At 38.1% G+C, this 21,631-nt stretch overlaps 1 protein-coding gene across 4 annotated transcripts in view; it reads right to left on the reverse strand.

The window, feature by feature from the left end:
• The window catches only part of PPP1R12A (protein phosphatase 1 regulatory subunit 12A), a 71,788-nt gene extending 60,826 nt beyond the window's left edge, over window positions 1-10,962 (reverse strand). For all 4 annotated transcript variants that reach the window (XM_017733289.1, XM_008632833.2, XM_008632835.2 and 1 more), the window contains exon 1: window positions 10,806-10,962. In XM_017733289.1, the coding sequence (XP_017588778.1) occupies window positions 10,806-10,912 (107 nt within the window). In that variant the 5' untranslated portion in view covers window positions 10,913-10,962. The remainder of the gene's footprint in view (window positions 1-10,805) is intronic.
• Window positions 10,963-21,631: the final 10,669 nt, after the last annotated feature.

The raw sequence follows: 21,631 nt of genomic DNA on the forward strand, positions 1-21,631 counted from the left end.
GGAATGAAATGAAGAAAAACAAGAAGTATTTTTAAAGTGCATACCAAATGTTATTTTCATGATGAACTCCATGAACAAGTGTTCATTTTGACGTTTGCAGCATATTGTTCAAAAGTGAAGGTTGAGTATGAAAAATGTCTCATTGCAGCTGCAGAGGACATACTGTAACTCCAGCTGACAACACTATGCTTGGAATGGTTTCCTGTAGCAAGTCTCCAAGCATTTGTGGTGATTTACAGAATTGTCATCAAGGTGAACACTTGGGATTGAGTTACACTGGTTGAGAAGAAGAGGTAACAGCAGCATGGAGGCAGGAGGAGGGAGATGGAAGACCATGCTGCTGCCCACTTTCCTCAGCTAACAAGACATGATCCCACCAAGCAGCTTACCATCCCTCCTGCCTTATGCCAAAAGCAGCATTGCTATATTTGGGTATGGTAGCATCAAAAATAATGATTTTACCTGTTGATTTCTATTTCAGCAGAAGTTATGAGTATGGACCTAACGGGCTTGTTTTTCTCCAACAGCCACATGCTCGAATTTGTATCAGAAAAATTTAAACCAAGATCAATTCTTTTCCCGTGTTAAACAGATCTTAGCACATACATAACTACTACATCACAGAACTTATCTTATTTGTAATTATATTATGTAATAATATAGTAAGCAGACCTCTCTGTAAAGCAACATTACTATCACAGTGCAGCTTCTAGCATCACTCAGTAGTACTGAGCTTAGTCTGACCCCTACTTACGAAACAGCAATCTGCACTTCATAGCAGTTGTTTACATGTTCAGTCCACTTTGAATTTCCTTGAAATCACTTCCAAAAGAAAACTCCTACTCTTTACTCAAATTTGATAAGCAGCACCTCATCTGTAATAAAGAGGTTTCAAATAATTCCTTTTATATACTTTTTTCCTGTCATATCTGCTGTTTATAGAAAAACCCCACATTTCTGTGTCTTAGTATCTGAACTGTATCCAAAGAACTCACTTTCATCAATGCACAGCAGCCCTAAGTGTCTGGAGATACCATGGCTACATCTACATGCATTTCAGAAGAATTCAAACATCTTTTATCATGCCTCAGTCAGGGATAACACTAGAAAAACACACACAGATTAGGATCATTTGCACTGAAATGACGCAGTTTAGGATAGCCAACAAAAGACATGGCTTTAAGGAAGGATAAGTAGGTCATAAACTGCTTTAGTGTCATTAGAAAGTCTACTGTATGTGCCAAAATAGGGTCAAACTCACAACAGAGAAAACCACTCAGGTAAAAGCTGAAAGAAAAAAAACTGAGATGCACAGAAGTGACAATCTATACCACAACCTTGTTTTCTCCTAGAAAACAATGCTCAAAACCAACTTCACTGCAAATTAAATTATTTTTATATCAGATAACTGAATAAATATTATATTCAGTGGTCAACAGCACTAACAATTCCATGTATTCCACAGTCTACAAAGAATCTTTCATACAGCAATTTTGAACTGGTTGATTTGAACTGGCCATGCTCACCAAGCACTTCTGCAATTCAGAACTTGGTTGCTCATGTATCAATCTAGAGCTGTTCTCCCACATTCTAGGCCTACCTAGAAAATAGGAACTTACTGGTGGCAATGAGCAGCTACAAGCTACCAGCCAGGAAGGACCTTAGTGTTGCTTCTTGTGAGTCTATCCAAGCTCACAGGTTTCCCTATCGATCATTCTTTTGTATGTGTTCTCCTCCGTATGTATCACATTTAACTTCAGAATTCAGATGTAAGGCATCTACTCTAAATTGTTCTCAGGATACAAATAAAATCAATGTTTTGTGACAAACAAGTAAGATCTCTCCCATTTCACTTCTCAAAGCAGGATGGGTTTTTTAGATACCAACTCTGCTTTCAATTTCTTTTTCAGCCAAAAATTAAGAGTGCTCTGAGCATTACAATCAGCATCAGTCCTTTGACTTTTAATTAGATTGAATGAACTGCTAAAAAAGAAAAAAAGATATTTTCCATTAAATTGTGTTCCTGAGGAAGGTATCTCTGAACTTAGTTTCTATTACATTTACCCTTAGAAGAACAGGAACACTTACTAACTACTAATACACTAACTAAAAATATTTAGGGTCACAAGTAGAGATGCACACAGTAATCCAATCTCAAAGAAGGCAGCTATAGAGGACACACTTTGTGCATTCTAAAGTGACCAGCTCTCCTTGACTCCCTCAGCTGAACAAACAGGTATGAAAATTGGTTAAGTCCTACAGTTTCCTCTAGCCCATCAACTATATTTTACTGTGTATTTCTGTCAGCTGGGTTTTATTCCACGCATCAGATCACAGCTACACAGTAGAAAAGATTACCACATAATGACATGATTTTAAAAAGGGAACTTTACCATCAACCTTAACAACTTCATTAGCATTTCATTATTCTTAGGACATACCTATATGCAGCAAAAACATGCTAGAAATAGGACACTACCACAGTTCGTCTTCATAAAAGAAAATGCCAACTGATACTACTTCACTGATTTCCCAGTCTGTCCATTATTTTATCTAATAGAATTTAGCTTTATCATTGCAGATAACCAACACAAGTTTGAAGAAGGAGGAACTGTTATGTTGCACAGAGCATCACACTTTTGACGGGGGGGAGAGGACACTAGGGGACACATGTTTTTTTTCCCAATCTATTCTTCCAGAAAGAAGGCTGCAAATGGAAATTAACTGAAACAATCTTCTAAAGCCTGAAGGACCTTTTCACAGCTCTCAAAACAAACACTGCATCTTTACCAGTATCAACTTGTAAGAGTCAGTCATTCTTCTAGAAGAGTTGTTTTTCTTTGGCTGGGAATATATCTTCTTTCCCTGTTTTTGTCACATGGCTTGTTTTATCCTTCTGAAGTCCTCTTCTCATTTTCTCAGTGGGTTGTATCAATTTTCATCTTTGATTGCTTTTGCTTTTAATTATACACCTCCAGATAACATTTCCTAGTATTTAAATAAACATTTTGGATCCTGACAAAAACATCCCTTCACCTTGTACCATCTCTGTAAGACCCAAAGCCCATATCAGTTTGCATAATCAGTTTAATGTGGTTTACCTTACCTTACCACAAGCTTTTATCTTGTCATTCAAAAATCCAAATTTCTGATTATTCTCCAAAAATCCATTTCTGAATGTATCACTAATAATATCACGACGTACTCACTTAATTAAAACCATAACTGGGAACCAAGCTGAAGGAGATAGGAGCCATCCCTGACATTTTCATTAGTGCTCTTTGCCTAAGTAATGTTTTGCTCTTTAGGATTAAAATGGGTTACAGCAAGAGTTTTGATTAAAAACCCTCCAATAAGTAAGAAACAGCTTCAGATGATCAAGTTACTAAAACTTAGATAGAAAACAGATTAAAAACAACTGCTTTGAAACATACTTTCTGGCACCAACACCCTCAGGCATCATGAAAGAACACTGAACGGTACCAAGTGGTTCAAGCTTATGAGGTGGGAGATGAAGCATGGGATTCCACCACTGAACAGGCCCTACTCAGCCAGGCTTCTTGATCAGAAGTACCAGATATGTCTGAAAAGCAGCTTAGACTTTTTTTTTTACCTGCATATCTATGCCAAGTGCTGCTGGCAAGCCAGGTCAGCTCAGTGGCCCAAAAAAGAATAAACCCTTCAAACCCCCCGAAGGTTATTCTTACACTTACAGTTCCTACATTGCTGTGTGATCATTAGATAATGCAAGAGGGAAGGCGGAGGAGAGCAAACCAAGGGCAGAAGTGAGTATCTGCCTGTTTCTGCAACAGTCTCAAGTTAGATCACTTTAATCATGTTGTCAAACTCCACTGAATTCTCTTGACTAGCTGTTGCCAGATGAGTATTGGTCCTGTACCACAGGCAGGAATCACTACCAGGCAGCACCCGCAGCAGTTCCCCCAAGGCAATGAGAGCTGTAAGAAAACCACCTATCACTGAACATCTAGGTATCCAACTACAGGTTTGCATGATTGTCTCAGAGTCTATCAGACAAGGATCACTCATTTAGTCTTAATGGACTGTTACTAAAATAGGGAGATCCTGGGACAATGGTTTGCCAAGGCTTCAGCAAACGAGTTTGGCTGGGTTCACTTTCAGGTGTCTGGAGTCTGGAAGAAAGATGGGCGTCAGCAGCAAGCCTGTGGTTACACACAAGCCTTTTAAAGCCTGCTTTAAATATTAGGGGAGGGAGAGAATATTCAACATAGGAAACTTTGGGCAGAAAGGAAAGTGGGTTAGCTGTGTTTTACAGCAGCAGACTTGGTCAAACTACTATTCCCTTCTGAAATAAACTGAGGAGACTCTGAACTTGAAACTTTTTTCTGTTTCTGAATCATATGCTCCAGCCTTTAAAACCTTTTAAATAAAGAAGGTGTATTTTGAAACTATGTTGAGTCTTAGTATTTGTATGGGTATCAAACTATGTGTACCAAACATGCCTATTAAACATAAAAGCTACCATACAGAGTTAGTCCAAGTTTCCAGTTAACATGTAGCCCACCTCCAGACATAAGACTTCAGGGAGAATAAAACCAGAGCAAATACATGCTACTTTTCTTATAATACCTTTCCAACTACCTTCATGGACTTTCTCAATCAGATCCCACTTGCACGTATGTATTCTGCATTTTTATTTTTTTAATGTATCCACCCTCCATGGATTTCTCATCCCTTGAACCCATGAGGAATTTTAGTATCTACACCAACATTTGTCAAACTGTTGTAATACCTACTACATGAAAGTATGAAAATGTTATTCTTCCCTCAGCAGACATCTCTCTCCTGCTTCGGTTTTTGGGATTTTTTTGCAACAAAACTGTAACTGTCACTGACTTCTACGTTAGTTTTGAAAAATACTTTTCTTACACTTGGAAGATGCCTCTTTCGTTCTAGGTAAAATGAAAAAGCATTCCTATTTAAGTAGTATAGCTGCATAGTAGCCTCTGAACAGTTGCAAACAAGGTTCAAAATACATCAACTACACACTCACAGCTAGGCATCCTACAAAGCCCACAAGAAAATAATTTTAAACACAGACTTTAATTATTAAACAAAAGAGAAATTTCTACTACTTCAGATTTATTTTAATCTGGTGCAAAACAAAGCAGAGAGAAATAAAAAAGTAAGCATTTTAAAATTGTTTCTTAAATACCACTTCACACTATTTTCCCCTCCCCATTACTTTTTTCTGCATTAAAAAAAAGTTATTTGTTTATTCCGATACCGAAATAATATACAAATTTTTCAATCGTAGAAGAGATCTATCAGATAAAATAATTCATTATGCACAAGAAAACAGTCTTACAAAGGTAAATTTAAGGGTCCTACCCATAAAATACCATCTAAAAGAATGCACACAAAATTTCTGTTCAAGTCCTCCTGCATTAAAGTTTCTCTTCACCAAACTATAGTTTTACAAAGCATTTCATGCTGACTTCTTACTTCTTAATTCATACTAACACATTAGCAAAAAAAAAAGGCTTGTTTGGGTAAAGCTTTCTGTGTATGAAAAGAATGGAGACGAACAGAAAAGAGAACATACTATACAAAATCCACACGTTATGGCAATGTTGAAGAATTTTAATTTAAAACATGTTCATATTACAATTACTTGTAAGGTAATTTACATAATTATAAACTAGATGAACTGCAATCTAAGTAGGCAATTCTAAAATTAAAGTATTCAAAGAATTTCCAGTAAGCTGAAACACTCCCAGCATTTACAGATGTCGGAAACAACAGGAGCAGTTGCCTTCCATGCCAGAGATTTTACTTTGACAGCACAACTCCCCTTTTGCAAGCAGCTGACACTTTGTTACACATTCAACTATGTTGTCTTACAGTATTTCACTTGGAGTGGCCTTATAGAAGGCTAACATTCCCTAAAGTGGAAGATGCATTTTTTTAGAAGAGGAAGTATATTCAAGAGAAGATGGCTGTTCTGAAGGAGCAGAAAACTGTAAGGGCACAGGAGATACTACTGGGAGATGCTGTCACAGGTCTGGTGAACACAGTGGAGGATAAGAGGGACAGGGAATACACCTGCAATGACAAGCCCCCTCACCAGTACTGTTACAGAGCAAAATAAAACCCCAACAAGTCGGGGGCCATGCTACAAATTCACTCAGCCCATTAGCAATTAGCATGGGACCAATGCCAAAACATGGCTGACCTGGTGGCTCCCTGAGATAGCCATAGTTTTTTTCAGAGAAGCTCCCTACCACCTACATATTCTGTACTTCTTACAGATCTCCAGGACATGGGTGCACTCATTCAGCAACATCAGAGTAGTAGCAGGGACTACACTTAAGAGTAATGTGTACATTACAGCACACATACATACCTTATAGCAGCTGTCTTGTACCTAAAGGGGCCTACAAGAGAGCTGTAGAGGAACTTTTAACAAGGGCATGTAGCAACAGGAAAAGGGGGAATGGTTTCAAACTGAAAGAAGGAAGGTTTTGATCAGATATTAAGAAGAAATTCTGTGAGTGCCATGTACAGGGCAACCAAGGGATCAGGCCCACCCAGCATGGGTTTAGGAAAGGCAGGTCCTGCTTGACCAACTTGTAGGTTACGGACGGGTTCGGTCGGGACGGAGACGGTGACGGAGAGATCTCTATAAGCAGGTCTTGGGACACAGTCGGTTTATTGCAAAAAGCTTGGGTATTGGGGCACTGCTCAGAGCTGCTGGACTCTGCTCTGAGCCGGGCCTAAATCATCTTCTGTACTGAATATTCTAATTGTCACTAACCAATCTAATACAAGATACAAATCCTATAGCATTTACATACAGCCTATAAGAGTTCTTATATTACCATAGAGTGTTACATCTTAACTTCTAAAAACTACTCTTTGGACCCCTTCTGCTGAGCTAGTAGGGTCTGCTCTGACCCTTGGACCTGTTTGCAAGCAGAGGGTATTGTTCCATCAAGAGGGGATTATCTTCAGTGGCCATACCATTGTTTTCTAGTTGTTCAGTAACTAAGACCTGGTATTTCAAAAGTGGCTTTCATTTCGATGTTGCCTGTAGTTTTCATATTCCCAAAATCTTTTGTCAGGCAATCATATTTACAATGCTTTTCTGTTTCATCTTCCCCAACACCAACTGATCTCCCTTCTATGACCAGATGACCCATCAACTGGATGAGAAAAGCTGGGGATGTTGTCTACCAGGACTTCAGAAAAGCTTTTGACACTGTCTCTCTCAGCATTCTCCTGGAGAAACTGGCTGCTCACAGCCTGGACAGGTACACTGTTTGCTGGGTAAAAAACCGCCTGGATGGACACAGCCAGAGAGCGGTGATGAATGGAGTTACATCCAGCTGATGGTTGGTGTTCCCCAGGGCTCTGCATTGGGGCCATTCCTGTTTATTATCTTTATGAATGATCTGGACAGGGATCAACAACACCCTCAGTCAGTTTGCAGGTAACACAAAGTCAGGCAGGACTGCTGATCTGCTGGAGGGCAGGAAGGCTCTGCAGGGGGATCTAGAGAGGCTGGATCAATGGGCCAAAGCCAACTGGATAAAGCACAACAAGGTCAAATGCTGCGTCCTGCACTTGGGTGACAACAACCCCATGCAGCACTTCAAGCTTGGGGAACAGCGGCTGTAAAGTGCTCAAGGGATAAAGTAGCTGAGGGTGCTGGTCAGCAGTGGCTGAACATGAGCCAGCGAGTGCCCAGGTGGCCAAGAATGCCAGTGGCATCCTGGCCTGTATCAGCAATAGTGTGGCCAGCAGGACCAGGGCAATGATTGTTCCCCTGTACTGGGCACACGCGCTGAATCCTGTGTCTGGTTCTGGGCCCTTCTGCAAGAAGGGCATTGAGGTGTTGAAGAATGCCCAGAGAAGGGCAACCAGGCTGGGGAAGGGTCTGGAACACAAGTCCTGTGAGGAGTGGCTGAGGGAGCTGGGGTTGTTCAGCCTGGAGAAAAGGAGGCTCGGGAGAGACCTCTCTCCAACTACCTGAAAAGAGGCTGTAGCCAGCTGGGGGTCAGCCTCTTCTCCCAGGCAACCAGCGACAGGACAAAAGGAAGTGGCCTCAAGCTGAGCCTGGGAGGTTCAGGTTGGACATCAGGAAGAATTTCCTCACTGAAAGGGGTGGTTAAGCATTGGAACAGGCTGCTCAGAGAGGCTGTGGAGTCACCATCACCGGAAGTGCTCAAGAAACAACTGGACACAGCACTTAGCGCTATGGTTTAGTTGTCATGGTGGTCAAAGGATGGACTTGGTGATCTTGGAAGTGTTTTCCAACACAAATGATTTTATGGTGAAACACCAGAACAGGTTGCCCAGAGAAGTTGTAGATGCCCCATTCCTGGAACTGTTCAAGGCCAAGTTGAACAGGACTCTGAATAACGTGATTTAGTTGTAGATTCCTTGCTCAATGCAGAGGGGTTGGACTAGATGACCTATGAAAGGTCCCTGCCAACTCAAATACTCTGTAATTCTAAGATTAGAATTAGAATCTCCTAGCTCAGTTGCTTTCTTATATATAATTTTAGATTTTGAGACATGCAAGCCTGAAATAATCAAAGTATGATATCACATAATATTTCCTATTAATTTAAAAATATGAATTGTAAAATTACAAATTGTAAACAAATTCTATATATTAACTAATTTTGCATATTTGTATGATTTAAAAGAGTTGTGCTATTTCAGTAAGTAAATTCCAACTACTTACATCTGAAGGAAGCCCTAAGAAGACTTAAGATGGCAGCAGAAGAAGCAGAAATAAGATTGCCAAGTCTCCAGTTTGAGAAGCACTACAAAGCTGTGCATGCAGCAGGCAGTTCCACAGGAGGATGAGAAAGGGAAGCACAGGTCAGACTCTCCCCAACCCTTTATTAACAAACTTAGGAAACACCAGAACTCATTCCCTGACTGTCTTCTCTCTTGCACAAAAAGAGGTGCTAAAAGTAAAATATATCAGATTCAGTCACAGACACATACAAACACACATTCTCATGCTTCCCAGGAATGCATCCTCACTAAAGCAGATGCTGGATCCAGCACATACGATGGACTAAATTAAAATAAAATTTCTAATCTCTGGTAGCTTATTGTATCATCCTTTCACCTTCCCCCAGTTTTGCTTCAGCTGCAAATTGTGGTTTGTAGAATTCATTTTTGTAAATTATTTGATGCTGAGATCCTGGAGAAGCAGTCTGAAGAAGACCTAAACTCTGTGGGCCTCATCAGATATAAATATTATTCCACTCGTGTCAGGTTACCCTTCCCAGCTGTATATGGAAATTTGTTTCAACAGCTTATCTTCAAAACTCCATGCACCTTAGAAACACTGCTCTTCCAACATCTGTCTCACATCCCAAAGGACTATACTCCAATAACCTCATTTCTCTAAAGGCTATCTATAGAAAATATGCAGAGTTCTACTCCAATCTGAGAGAATAAAAACCAGATACATCTCGGATATACAAGTCAATAGTGAAAAACTTCTGTGGACAAGGGACATTGCTCTCTCTTTCCTGAACAAGTGCCTATGTTAGCTACAATGCCAAATCAATAACTGAATTTTTTCCTATTGTGGAATATAGGCAGGTGTTTTACCTCCACTAAACTGAAGAAAGGCTTATATTATCTCAGTTTGTAGAGAAATTTTCATCATAATATAGCCAAGAAGTAAACACTTCCAATACTCATGGCAAGGGGGATTACAGCATCAAACATCTGCATAGCATAGAAAGGCAGATTACAAAGTTAGTGGTCATACAGTGCCCCCGTTATACCAAGGATATACAAATCACTTCACTCTGTGAACAACCCAAAAAAAAAAAAAAATTCCAGGGAAAATGGTATACTACAGTGTCCAGAATTTTTCATTTCCCTTTAGACTGTGGCAATTAAAACCCTCAAACTCACAGAACAGATACAATTTTCATTCTTCACCGCTGCAATTAGTACATAATTACATGATAAAATACTACCTTATATTTTATCCAAAGCTTACACTGGATCAGATGTCACAATGAGTCTGGTAAAAGTAATGAAGTTTGTGCTTACCCAGAGAGTTTTAAAAAAGACTTTATTACCTGCTTAACTGCAACAACAGTGTGCTGAAAACATACGCCACACATTTTCTCAAAAGAATCTTCATTTCAGGCTCAAACAGACAACCTCTCAAAAAAATTGATTTTAGCACATCTTCAGTGGCCCTCAACAGACTTCAAGAATAACAAAACCACTCCTGGAATTCAGTAGTGAGTAAGCTTTAACTAATACCGAAACAAGCATCTAGCTTCTATTGTAGGGTTTTGCTCCACAGCCAAAAGAAGTATTCAACTGTTCTATACCATAGCTGAAGAACAAACGTTTCAAGACTGCAAATACAACTGTAAAACTTATCTCCTACACATAGACTTATCCCAGGATAATGTTTCAGACTACTAATAAATATGATTTGGAACTTTGTCCCTGTGCCTTCCCCCATAACAACCTTTCTACAGAAGAAAATAATATAAAGAAATAATCTGACAGTCATAAGCAGTCTTATGTTCTATTTATGTTTGTATCTACCTAATATACAATGTTAAAAATCTAGAAAGAGAAAATGCAACACACAATGTTACGGACGCAACACACTTACCAACCAACACACAACATAAAAGCATTCTTCCTCACTACACATCCCACAGGCAACTAAAAACATAATTTATGAATACCATCTGCTTCTATTGTCTCTCTAGCAATGTATTAGCAAAATACATAGATTTTAAAAATAGAGGAAAAAGTCTTACTCTGCTATATCAAGATATCCACAGGAAGCAGCTGCATGTAGAGGTATCCAGCCTTCATTATCTGGTTGATTAATATTTGCTCCATTTTCCACCAGAAATTTCACCATATCTACGTTATCATCTATACAAGCCTACAAAGAAAGAAAGAGTTAAGAAGTAAGTTCATATTAAAGCTGTTCTACAATCCTTTGCATCTTTAAGCAACATCTTCAGGAGAAAAGGTAAGTATTTTCAGCTCTAATGAGGAAGTAGAGTTTCTTTGTTGGGGTCTGACAGCAAGACAGGAAGAATTTGAGAGATAAACAGCAGGTGTTCCAGATTTATAAAACGTTTTAAAGAAATGAGTTCAGACAGTTTAAAAAAGCAAAAAAAAATTATTTTCTCAGGTAAATGCATTCTGGTTCTCTGAGAAACCCTTTAGAATCCCCACTGCAACCTTATTCTCCAGTAAGAAGTGGTTCCTCAGGTCCTCACTTTGTCCCAGGCCCAGCTCAGCCACCTGAGTGGATATTAAAATTGAATAAACAGCCACACCGTGAAGTAGAATTGTGACTAAGAGCTAGGGAAGCACTTTGAAAATGATACCATAATGTGATTTTATCTGTAATGTAGAGGAGACTACAGAGTATGAAGGGGATGCTACATAGTATTTCAACATCCCCCTACTGTTTTCCACTGCAGCATATTCTATACCACCATAAATCTTTTAACAGTCTATTATTCACTCCTGTTTCTAAACTTACTTGAGTATCACTTTGGCAATTGCAAAAATACTATCATCTGCCCACATCTCATAATTACCAAGCAAAGAGTGTTGCTCAGATGCAGAACTACTGCCATTCTCCAGACCTCCATCTTGACTGACTCCTATTTTGCCTTTCTTCTCTGTGTTCGAGTATTTTTCTCACAGGGTGCTCAGTAAGTTTTCTTGCCAACTTCCATCCTGCTGCCCTTAAAAGGGCAGAGCAACTGAGAGAAAAGTCCCTCTGCATTTCAGGGCAGCAAGAACTCCAAGCAGCTAGGCCCCACAAGACTGGTATTAATTTTTTAGCTTAATAAATGAACAATACTACATAGCCACAAGGCTGAAATGCGAACCTCTATTCTTGGGCTCCTAAATCCTACTAGAGAAATATGCCTCTAATTAAATGTGATTAAGGTATAAATTTTACTTTTCAGAATACTTCTGGAAAAGCCCCAAAACTACATAATGTTTTACTGTGGAAGAAAACAACTCGGATATCCCTATTTAAGCAATTGCACGTTCCAAGATGAACGCTGAAGCTTTCCTCCATTCTGCAATGATGAGGCAACAGCTACACCATGAGGAGAACGTTGCTGCCCAGTGTAACCAGCCAAACAAAACCAGCCACAGACTATCCTTCTTTAACTCCATTTGCTTTAGTTAGGTACAGCTAGACTGCGATACACTGCTTGCATTATTTGTTTTTTGGTTAAAAACAAAACCACATTCTTGAATGAAAACCCTCCTACCTTTTCAGGTATTCTTGAAAACCGCCTTGAAAACTTTTTAGTCATATCTATCCCTAAAATCAGCAGGTCTTTAAAAAAAATAATTTCTTAACATACTCCAACAATAAAGACTACAAGTTCTTCAAGCATATTTGTCTTCAATTTCTTCCACTTATCAACAGTGTACAATGCTTATACACTTATAGCAAACTCTGAAAGAAAAGAATCACCTCTTTCTGTGGGACATTTTGTTACTTAATAAAAAAGAATCAAAGGCAAGGCACGGTTAATCAGTTTAGGAGGAAAACAAGAAACTCAGATGTTTACACTTAACTGAAACATCAACTATATATAGCACTATATCCAGTTTTTCTGGATATTAGATTTTTCCAACAACTGATGTTCTCTAATAATATTCACCAGCTAATTATAAGGAAAAATAAATTTATATCAGAAGCATTTTAAAAATATAGGTATTTTAATATTAAATTTTAATATGCTGCATGCTTGTTTATCTTAAAATCCCCTAAAATTTGTCATCTGTGGAAAAAAAGGGTATCTTAAAATTGATTAGCACTATTAAAAAAAAAAAAAAGCCCACCCATCTGGTTGTGACACAACCCAACACAGAACAATCCTTGCCTATTTTTCAAGTATACATGAGAAAACCTGGCAAGACATACTCATAAAAATGCTGTTGCTAAGTGAATGAAAAGCTTACATATACAGCACATTAAAAGACATATGACTAAGTGGCTAAAAATATTTGACCAAATTTGGGCAGTTTATTGTGCCATACATGGCAAGAATCAGGAGAGCTCAAATACACTTATCAGGTATTATCAGAGATTGTACATTCATAACAACAAAAAATATTTTATTAAAAACTCACTGTGGTCTCCGAAAAGGTAATACCTATCTTAAGTTTAATAAAACCAATTGCAATTGATTCTATTGCTGACAAACACCAATCTACTGTATCCTATGTCCCCTTTTTCTTCTTAACAGAACCACAGGCAGGTGTTGCATAGACCCTATCACTCTCAGCACTTTCCACAGGAAAGGCACTTCTGACTATCAGCAGGTACCTTAAGACAGAAAGCCAAGAAAGAAATGTTATAAAAGAAATGTTATCTAAATGTTTTTCCATTTCTACTGCACTGCTCACTCCTAAAAGCAATATTTATCAAGTGTCAGAAGTGCCTCTGTTGTTAAAGACTGACATCTCAACCACAAAAGGAAAGCTTGTCAGAGCAGCATGATAAACTTAAAGCAATAGACTCTAAACAGACTGCCCTTCTAGACCTCAGCCTGAAAGTTATTACAAAGGAAAAAACAATGTACATGCAAGATGTAAATAACAAGAGTTCCACTGATGCTGCAATAACTCAGAAAGATAAATTCTCAAGATTAATTCTGTCCCAGAATCTGAAGAGAGGACACAGACAGCTGCAGGTCTTCCCTTTCCACATCTCTTACAGCCCTTCCAAGACTGATCTCAGTTCTTCGCACTCATCTTCCCCTATCCCCAGCCTCTCCCTTCATGGCCCACAGTTCCCACCCAGAGCATGAGTTACCACCTCAGTGAAACCACAGGTCATCCTAAAGCTCTTTCCAAGTGCTTGCAAAACACATCTGTAGAGCACACACACCAGCCAGCTCCTGGGGCAAGCAGAACATGGGAGCTCACACACAATACACCCGTCATCCCATGCACCAGTTTCTCTCTCTCAACCCCAGCCTCACCAACTGGTAGAAAGGCAGCATTTTGACATGAAGAGCTCATTACCCTGTCAAATTTGATCTAAGTTAGCCAATGGGCCTCAAACAGAACGACAGCTGCAAGGACAATCATATAAACCTTGTTTCCTTTGAGAACCAATATAGAAACTAGGCTAATCAGCCATAAAGACAAAGCAAAGTTGAGAATACAAAGTCTGCTTACCTTTTCTGATAAGAAAAAGGAAGTACACTGAAGTCCAGAAAAGAAAACCACTTTCCATTTGCACAACAACCTGAAACTGGCACCGCAAAGACTAGCAAAGATCAACTGGCTCTCACACAGACCAGTCCTAGGGAGGTATAGCTTGTGCTAGAAACAACATTTTAACCCTTTCCATAAATATTCAAAAGGGGATAACCAGATACCTGCTGATCATACTAGACTTTTAACTGTATTCACCATGACTTTGTATCCCAGTGCAAGTGGCAGGTGATATAGCTGGCTCTTGATACTATCAGGTGTTAAGAACATAGGTGATGGGGAGACATAACTTAGTCAGTAGCCTTAAAAATAGACAGTTTTAAAAGAAACACCAGAAGTTCTTGGTTCCTCAGTGAGTAACCACCCAAAGAATTCAGCAGACAGCACTCTTCCGCAAAAGACAGGAAAAACAAGCCTGTAATTATTTTGAAAAAATCAGAAATCTTGTAGGGAAAGAAGCAATCAATCTGTTAGACTACTGTCCCACCCACATGAAGCAGAGCTATACACCATGTACCTTACATGGGGCTACAGTTCTTACTGATTTTCATTAATGTCAACATCAAATGAGGTAATGCCATCTACTGAGGTTTAGACATTACATTTTTTTAATAAGTTTGGTAAAATTTATCTCCATTTTCCACAGAGAGATTAAAACCTACCCTTTTACTGATTTGATTAGTATTCTGATCTATTCCATACATTATTTCGCATCTATTAGCAAAACAAACATGTATTTCACCTCTGCCATCACATTTTGTTTTTTCCTTATTTACTCTTGGTACAGAAAAGAATCAAAAATACGAACACAGAAAATATATTAAAGGGATAAAACAAGTCAAACAACCATTTTGAATTGCCATATGAATACCGGAAACAGAAGACCTCACAGTGGGTCTGGAGAATAGTTTATCCCTTCTCTTGATTTGAGTGAAGTAATTCCAGTGGGTCCAACAGGACTTAGCAGAATAGGAACATCTTTGTTAAGGTACCCGAGAATCATATTAAAGCAGCAGAGCTGGTTAGAAGTGGTTCCTGTTCTCTTCACCTTGGGTTGCTTGTTCCCTCTGCCATCACATACCACACTCCCTTACAGCTATGCTGACACGTTGTGCTAAACTGAATCTAAACTGGATCAGAAAGGCAATTAGAATTTAAAATGAAATAGAATAAGAAAAAGAAATATACCCTTATCTGATTAAAAAATAATTATTTGCTTTGATTATATTAAAATGGGTTTTATATTCCGAGAAGCATCATTGTTCTGAAATTAATTTTCATGTCCTAATTCCACCATCAGAGAAACAAAACTTCCTTTCACTCTGAATTTTCATCCATTACAAACCCTGTGTTAAAGCTTCTTGTTTCAAACTGACACTTTTTGAAAGACACCTTTTTAAACTAGCAACCACTTCTACCACTTGTACTTTTAAATTTACAACACATTAAAGCCTAATTTCTTGTTTGTAAGTATTTCAAAGAATCATAAAATATTTTGGGTTAGAAGTGACTCATCTAGTTCCAAACCCCTGCCATGGGCAGGAACATCAGAGCCCCATCCAACGTAGCCTTGTACAGCCTTCCTACGGAAATCACATTACCCGCTCTGTCTACTTCACTGTCCTCCCTCCCCCCCTTGCAGAGCAATTTCAACTGAAACTGAGACAGGAACACAGGCTGAAGAGAATTAAATTCATCAGTTGTCATGAAAAGGTGGTTAACCATGAGTCCTCTGAAATAATGGTGCCAGAGAGCAGTTCACAGTGTGAACTTGACAATTACTGCTTCTATCCAAGTCCTTGTGCTGACCTCCCAGTGAGCACAGCACCACGAGATAATCCCCACAGTTTGAATGCTGGTCTCACTCTGCAATGATTTTTGCCTTCATGAGGAAAGGTTTTGTCAGGAGAGAGGACATTACAGTTCACTAATCATATGTTCTGTTCATCTTCACTGACACTGGGAAAAAAAAGATTAAGTTTTCATATTGCAATTTTTTTTTCTGTCAATAAACCACTAACTGAGAAGGTCTAAAATGAAATTTGGTCAAAAGAACCAAACCAAGTTTGAGCAACACTTTCCACTTTCAATAACTCACATATTTATGCTGCACATTAATTAACAATGCAGCACCAACAAGTGAAGTGGAAGTAAGGTGTAAGAAATGAAAACATAAGCCTTACCTAACTTTCAAGCTACAGAGTCAAAGTAATCTGGGAGTTACAGTCACTAGAAAAAAGGAGGGATAATTTTTTTGCACCTAAATTTGTTACTAGCCCACTAATTAAATGTTTTTATACAAAGTATAACATCTTAAGGTTCTAGTATTAGTAATGACTATGTCCTAAGACTCACTGAATATTTTGGAACACTTTCGGGACAAAGTACAAGAAGAATGATCAACAAATTAGCTTATGAAATATTAGTGATTACTACACTTATTTACTATTCAAGTAATCACTATAAAAGCAGGTATTTTACATTTGCAAAGTATTATGTTTAATACAGTACATATAGGGTGGAGAGGCTGCTGTTGATGTTCATGTTTACGTTAAGAATCAGGAGAGTTTTGGTGTTGTAAAAGAACTTCAGGCGTTAATTGAATATTACAGATGACAAATGTTGCTCAATTATGAAATTAAGTGTTCATTTAGCCAACCCACAAGTCACAGCTTCTATTTTTCAGTGAGCTGGGGTAATACTGGATACCTTGCCTACTGACAAAATCTAGATTTAGGATTGAATGTTTTACTTTATTAAAGCATGCTTCCTAGTAAAAATGGTATAGTTTACAATGCAAATATCCTTGCTAAACTAGTAATACTAGCCTTTTGCTAAACTAGTGTTATTTTGTTTAACTTGCCTGTAAATATCATGCATATGATACACTTGTGTGTTATTTTTTGGTAAGAATGGCATATTATTTAAAATCCTGGAGAATTGGACCATAAAAAATAGTTAATTATAATTACCATATACAATAACTCAAACTACCAAAGTATTTCAAGAGTACCTCATGGCTCCTGCAAGTTTCAGATAACTCTTCTCCAGAGAAATTTCTTGGAAACATTTCACTTTTAAGTGCAGAAAATTAGAATAATTTTAAAAGACACCTGCAAAAGCAGGTGAGAAAGACACCTTCTCCTAAGGAGAAAACACTACTTGAGGATGATGCAACATTTCATGTCCTTTCAAGTCTCATGGGGAAGGCATGCAGAGGCTATTGAAACTGAGCACCCATATCCATCTTAATTCAAATCCTGCAGAACTGTCAAACATTGACAAAATAGAGAAATCATTCCAGAACTCAAACTTCTCTATTATTTCCACTTCATGTAAACAACTTGTCTAACTTTTCTGAGATATATGTGAGTATATCTCAAGAGAAGTTCACTTAAGATTTTCTTTCAGCTCCAAGATAAAACCAGGAGCTACACAAAATCAGTAAATGTTTAGCTCAAATATGCAGTAAGAGCATAATGTAATTTCCATCCTACAATTATGTCTTGTTTTCTTTGCTACAATGAATGACTACATTAATTACATACCCTTAAGCTTTGCTGGTTTGTAACTTATAGTTAAATCTGCAAGTTTAATTATGGGCACAGTTCATGAAAAATACTAAAATCTATTGCTATTCAGATTGATATAATCTACATGTTATAGAACTGATCTCATAGGGATTTCCCACTATTTAAATCCTAATGAATGCTTAATCATAATTCTTAATCAGGACTGTAATAGGATATATATATTTGAGTGGTTTCATAGCATTTCAAGTAGAGATAGAATTATTTTTGCCCTCTAACCTCCTGCCAAGATAAATAAGGGGAAGACAAGAGTTGGCTGCAACACGTTATTTACTCTAACCAGAGATGCTACCCTTAGTGCTAGCAATCCCAGTAATGGATTAAGATTCATTCTGACAGACACAGAGACAAAAAAACCCAGTGTAATGCCTACTTTCTTGTTCTTGATGAAATAACCCCAGCTGTTCCAGGCTAGGTAGTATTACATGCAAATGTGCTTTCAAATAAATATTTATTTCCATTTTTAGCTCTGTGCAAATCTATTTTCAGGAACACTTGAAATTCCCACACCAGAAGTTCTCTCTTAATTAAAACCACTGTACTAAATGTGTAGTATTAAACTTTAATGGTATTCATCTACTTTGACTCGAAGAAAAATCTCAAGACAACCTGCCAAAAACATCTGCCTAAACTCCCCAAAGAATCCTTGGAAAATGAGATGTCACAGAAAAAAAATATTCTGGAAAAGCTCAAGCCAAATAGCATTGAAAGACTAAGTTACTGATGCTGGTGCAGATCTAATTGCCTGAATGGCCTTTTTTTCTCCTGGCTCAACATATTGAAAAAGCTGGTGAAGAGACTGGATTCTATGAAGCAATCTCTGTCTAAAGTTCACACAAATGAGGCTTTTTTTTTTACACTTGTGCTATTAATGTCTGAGAAACAACTTCTGCTGTTCCTTCTGATTTCTTTCAGTTTGAAAAGAACACTAGTACTTTCTGTGGAACTGCTTTAAATTTACTTTTAGGTTTCTTAGGCAGCTTTTTAACCACATACCAGGTGAAAGAATATGAGTTTACTGGGCAAAATGGAGAAAGGAAGATCTGACTGACACCATGGTATTATAGCTGGTACAATGTGCAAATTCACAAGCTGTCTTTCACCAAGGCTTAGGCAGGTAGGTATGTATAAATTATATATGACAGATTCTCATTTTAGCTACATGTTGTTGAAACCTATCAAAAATCACTGAATTTGGGAGTCACGTCCTGAACTGAATTTCAGGCTCATTTGTTTCACAAATGGCTTTCTCTTTGTTCTGGCCTGTGCCTTTGCAGCTTGCTTTCTGAGGCAATTTCAACAGATCAGAGAATCACAGAATGAGTCAGGTGGGAACAGACCACAGTGGGTCATCTGGTCCAACCTCCCTGCTCAAGCAGGGTCACCCTAGAGCACACGGCACAGGACTGTTCCAGACAGTTCTTCAGTATCTCCAGTGAGGGAGACTCCACAGCCTCTCTGGGCAATCTGCTCCAGGACACAGTAAAGAAGTTCTTCTTCATATTCAGGTGGAAATTTCTGTGGATCAGTTTCTGCCCATTGCCTCTCGTCCTATTGCTCGGCCCCACTGAGAAGAGCCTGGAAACATCCTCCAACACCCTCTCTTCAGATACTCATACATACTGACAAGGTCCCCTCTCAGTCGTCTCTTCTCAAGACTGAACAGGTCCTGTGGCTGATGCACCATGCTCAGTGGGACAGAGACACACAACCCTCCATATCTACCTCCTGGCAGATATGGAAAAGAAACAAGGTTCAGAAGTAAACAAAATTGTCATACTGTAAAAATATAGTGCCATTATGCTGTTATGCTTTCATTAAGCACTTACTGCTATAACTTTGGCAGACAGTGATTAGTTTTCATGGTCACACAATGTGTAGATATTAGACTTGAGAAGGAGAAAGCAATGTCATATAGGAAATGTATTTTTGTCCCAGTCAAATTTAACAGTAGCCAATTGCATTTCAAATAGGAATTTTTTTCATGAGTAAACATAACGTGCTTTTAGCATATGGGTGACTAATCAACTTCTTGAGCCAAAGCAGCTTTTCAATTTAAAATACTTAACCTCCTGGTATCCCCATATGCACTTTCTTAACCAAAATAATCTAGCAAAACAAAAAGGCATCACGATAAAACATTGTAGGAGAACTTGTTTACATAAACAAATAGGTTTGTTCATGTCTATGTTCTTTGTATTAAATTTAAACCATACGTGCCAAGTTTTTTTTTTTTTTCTTCTGTTTCTGACTATCACCTCTACACAGTTCTGAGTTCTTCAGAGTGGAAGACTGCCCTACATTGGAAGAAAGCAAACCTAACGGTATCTATCAGCCCTCCTCTGTGAACTCATAGGCTATGTTAGTATTCTAGTCAGCAGCTGATGTTTAATCTTCTGCATTAGCAGGATCTAGGGGAAGTTTTCACTGCTTTCTAATTTTAGCTAAGTGAAGTGGCAGAGCTGAGTAGAATAAAAGTAATATAACTGAATTTAACAGAAACAATGATAACCCTTCACCCCATCAAGCAGAAAAAATTTACATGTTGATAGAGCATCCCAGGGTAATCAAGACAGACTTTCTGTGTGCTCACTTTCCTACTACACATTACTGCTGACAATACAAAGCACCTTTAATAAAAGAAACCAAGGTTACAGGTACCAAAAGACAGTAACATTCAATTAGCACTTGCCATGTATAGTTTTATCCTTAGCATTATACAATATATTACTAGTAAAAGTAGATACAAGAAGCTGATAAGGCTGGTATCAGTCAGGGCTCTTTTACTCCCTAAGCAGGGGAAGCTATGCAAATAAATGACTAATTTGTATAACTCAATTTAATGTAGAATAAAAAAGTACATGTGAAGTATCAATAATACATCAGTTAGATTTATATGCATTTTTTTATGTAAAAAGTGAATACAATTGAATGAAAAACCTCATACATGGATGGAACCAAGAATAAAACAAGAAGTAACATTGGCATTTCGAATTGCCTAAACATTAATCAGATAATCTTAAATGTGATAAATACATTTGTTTACCAAAAGTGCATTCTGTGCACAAAGCCAAAGGTAGGACTACATATTAACAAGGAAACTAATTGTTTCTCAATTTTCCATTTTTAAGGAAAGAATATCTTGCCCCTGGCTACTTTCTGGTTCTAGACTGGGAAAAGAAAAGCTATTCTTCTCTAATGTAAATCCCAGTAAATTTTTCAATTTGTGATCAAACTTATGATTCACTGAATTGACTAGAGAAACTGGAAATAATTTTCAGCTCTTAAAAAATGCTACTAAGTCTTGAAGCTGACATAGGTTGCAAATCAGCAGGTTCAGGATGAAAGTAAGGTATTCTGAGAGTCACACTAAAATTTTAGCAGAAAACCAAGGTTTTTCTAACCCAAATTAAATAGCGTTTAAGTGAAATTATCCAAAAGCAAATCAGCCAAAGGGGTTACAGTAATTATCAAAGAGCTGCTTTTTCTCAAAACTGTATTTTTAATATAGATTTTGTCTATCCAGATGGTAATAAGGTAAGAAACCTGCAGCTTCCAGTCCCTGCAACCCTGCAGGTGTCAGACAACATTTTTGCCAGATGTACCAGCAGTAACACCTCAATGTTCCTCAGGACAGGCCTAGCTCTGAGGCACGGCAACACAGAAGTGTTCAGAAATGTCCAGAATAATCCTTGTAGCACAGCGTGCTTTGCACATAACAGTGATGTTTATGCATTTTAACTTCATTTTTCAACAAAAAAACCAAGAAGCAGCTTTCC

This window comes from Corvus brachyrhynchos, unplaced genomic scaffold (genome assembly GCF_000691975.1).
Source record: "Corvus brachyrhynchos isolate BGI_N302 unplaced genomic scaffold, ASM69197v1 scaffold32, whole genome shotgun sequence".
Classification (NCBI taxonomy): Eukaryota; Metazoa; Chordata; class Aves; order Passeriformes; family Corvidae; genus Corvus; species Corvus brachyrhynchos.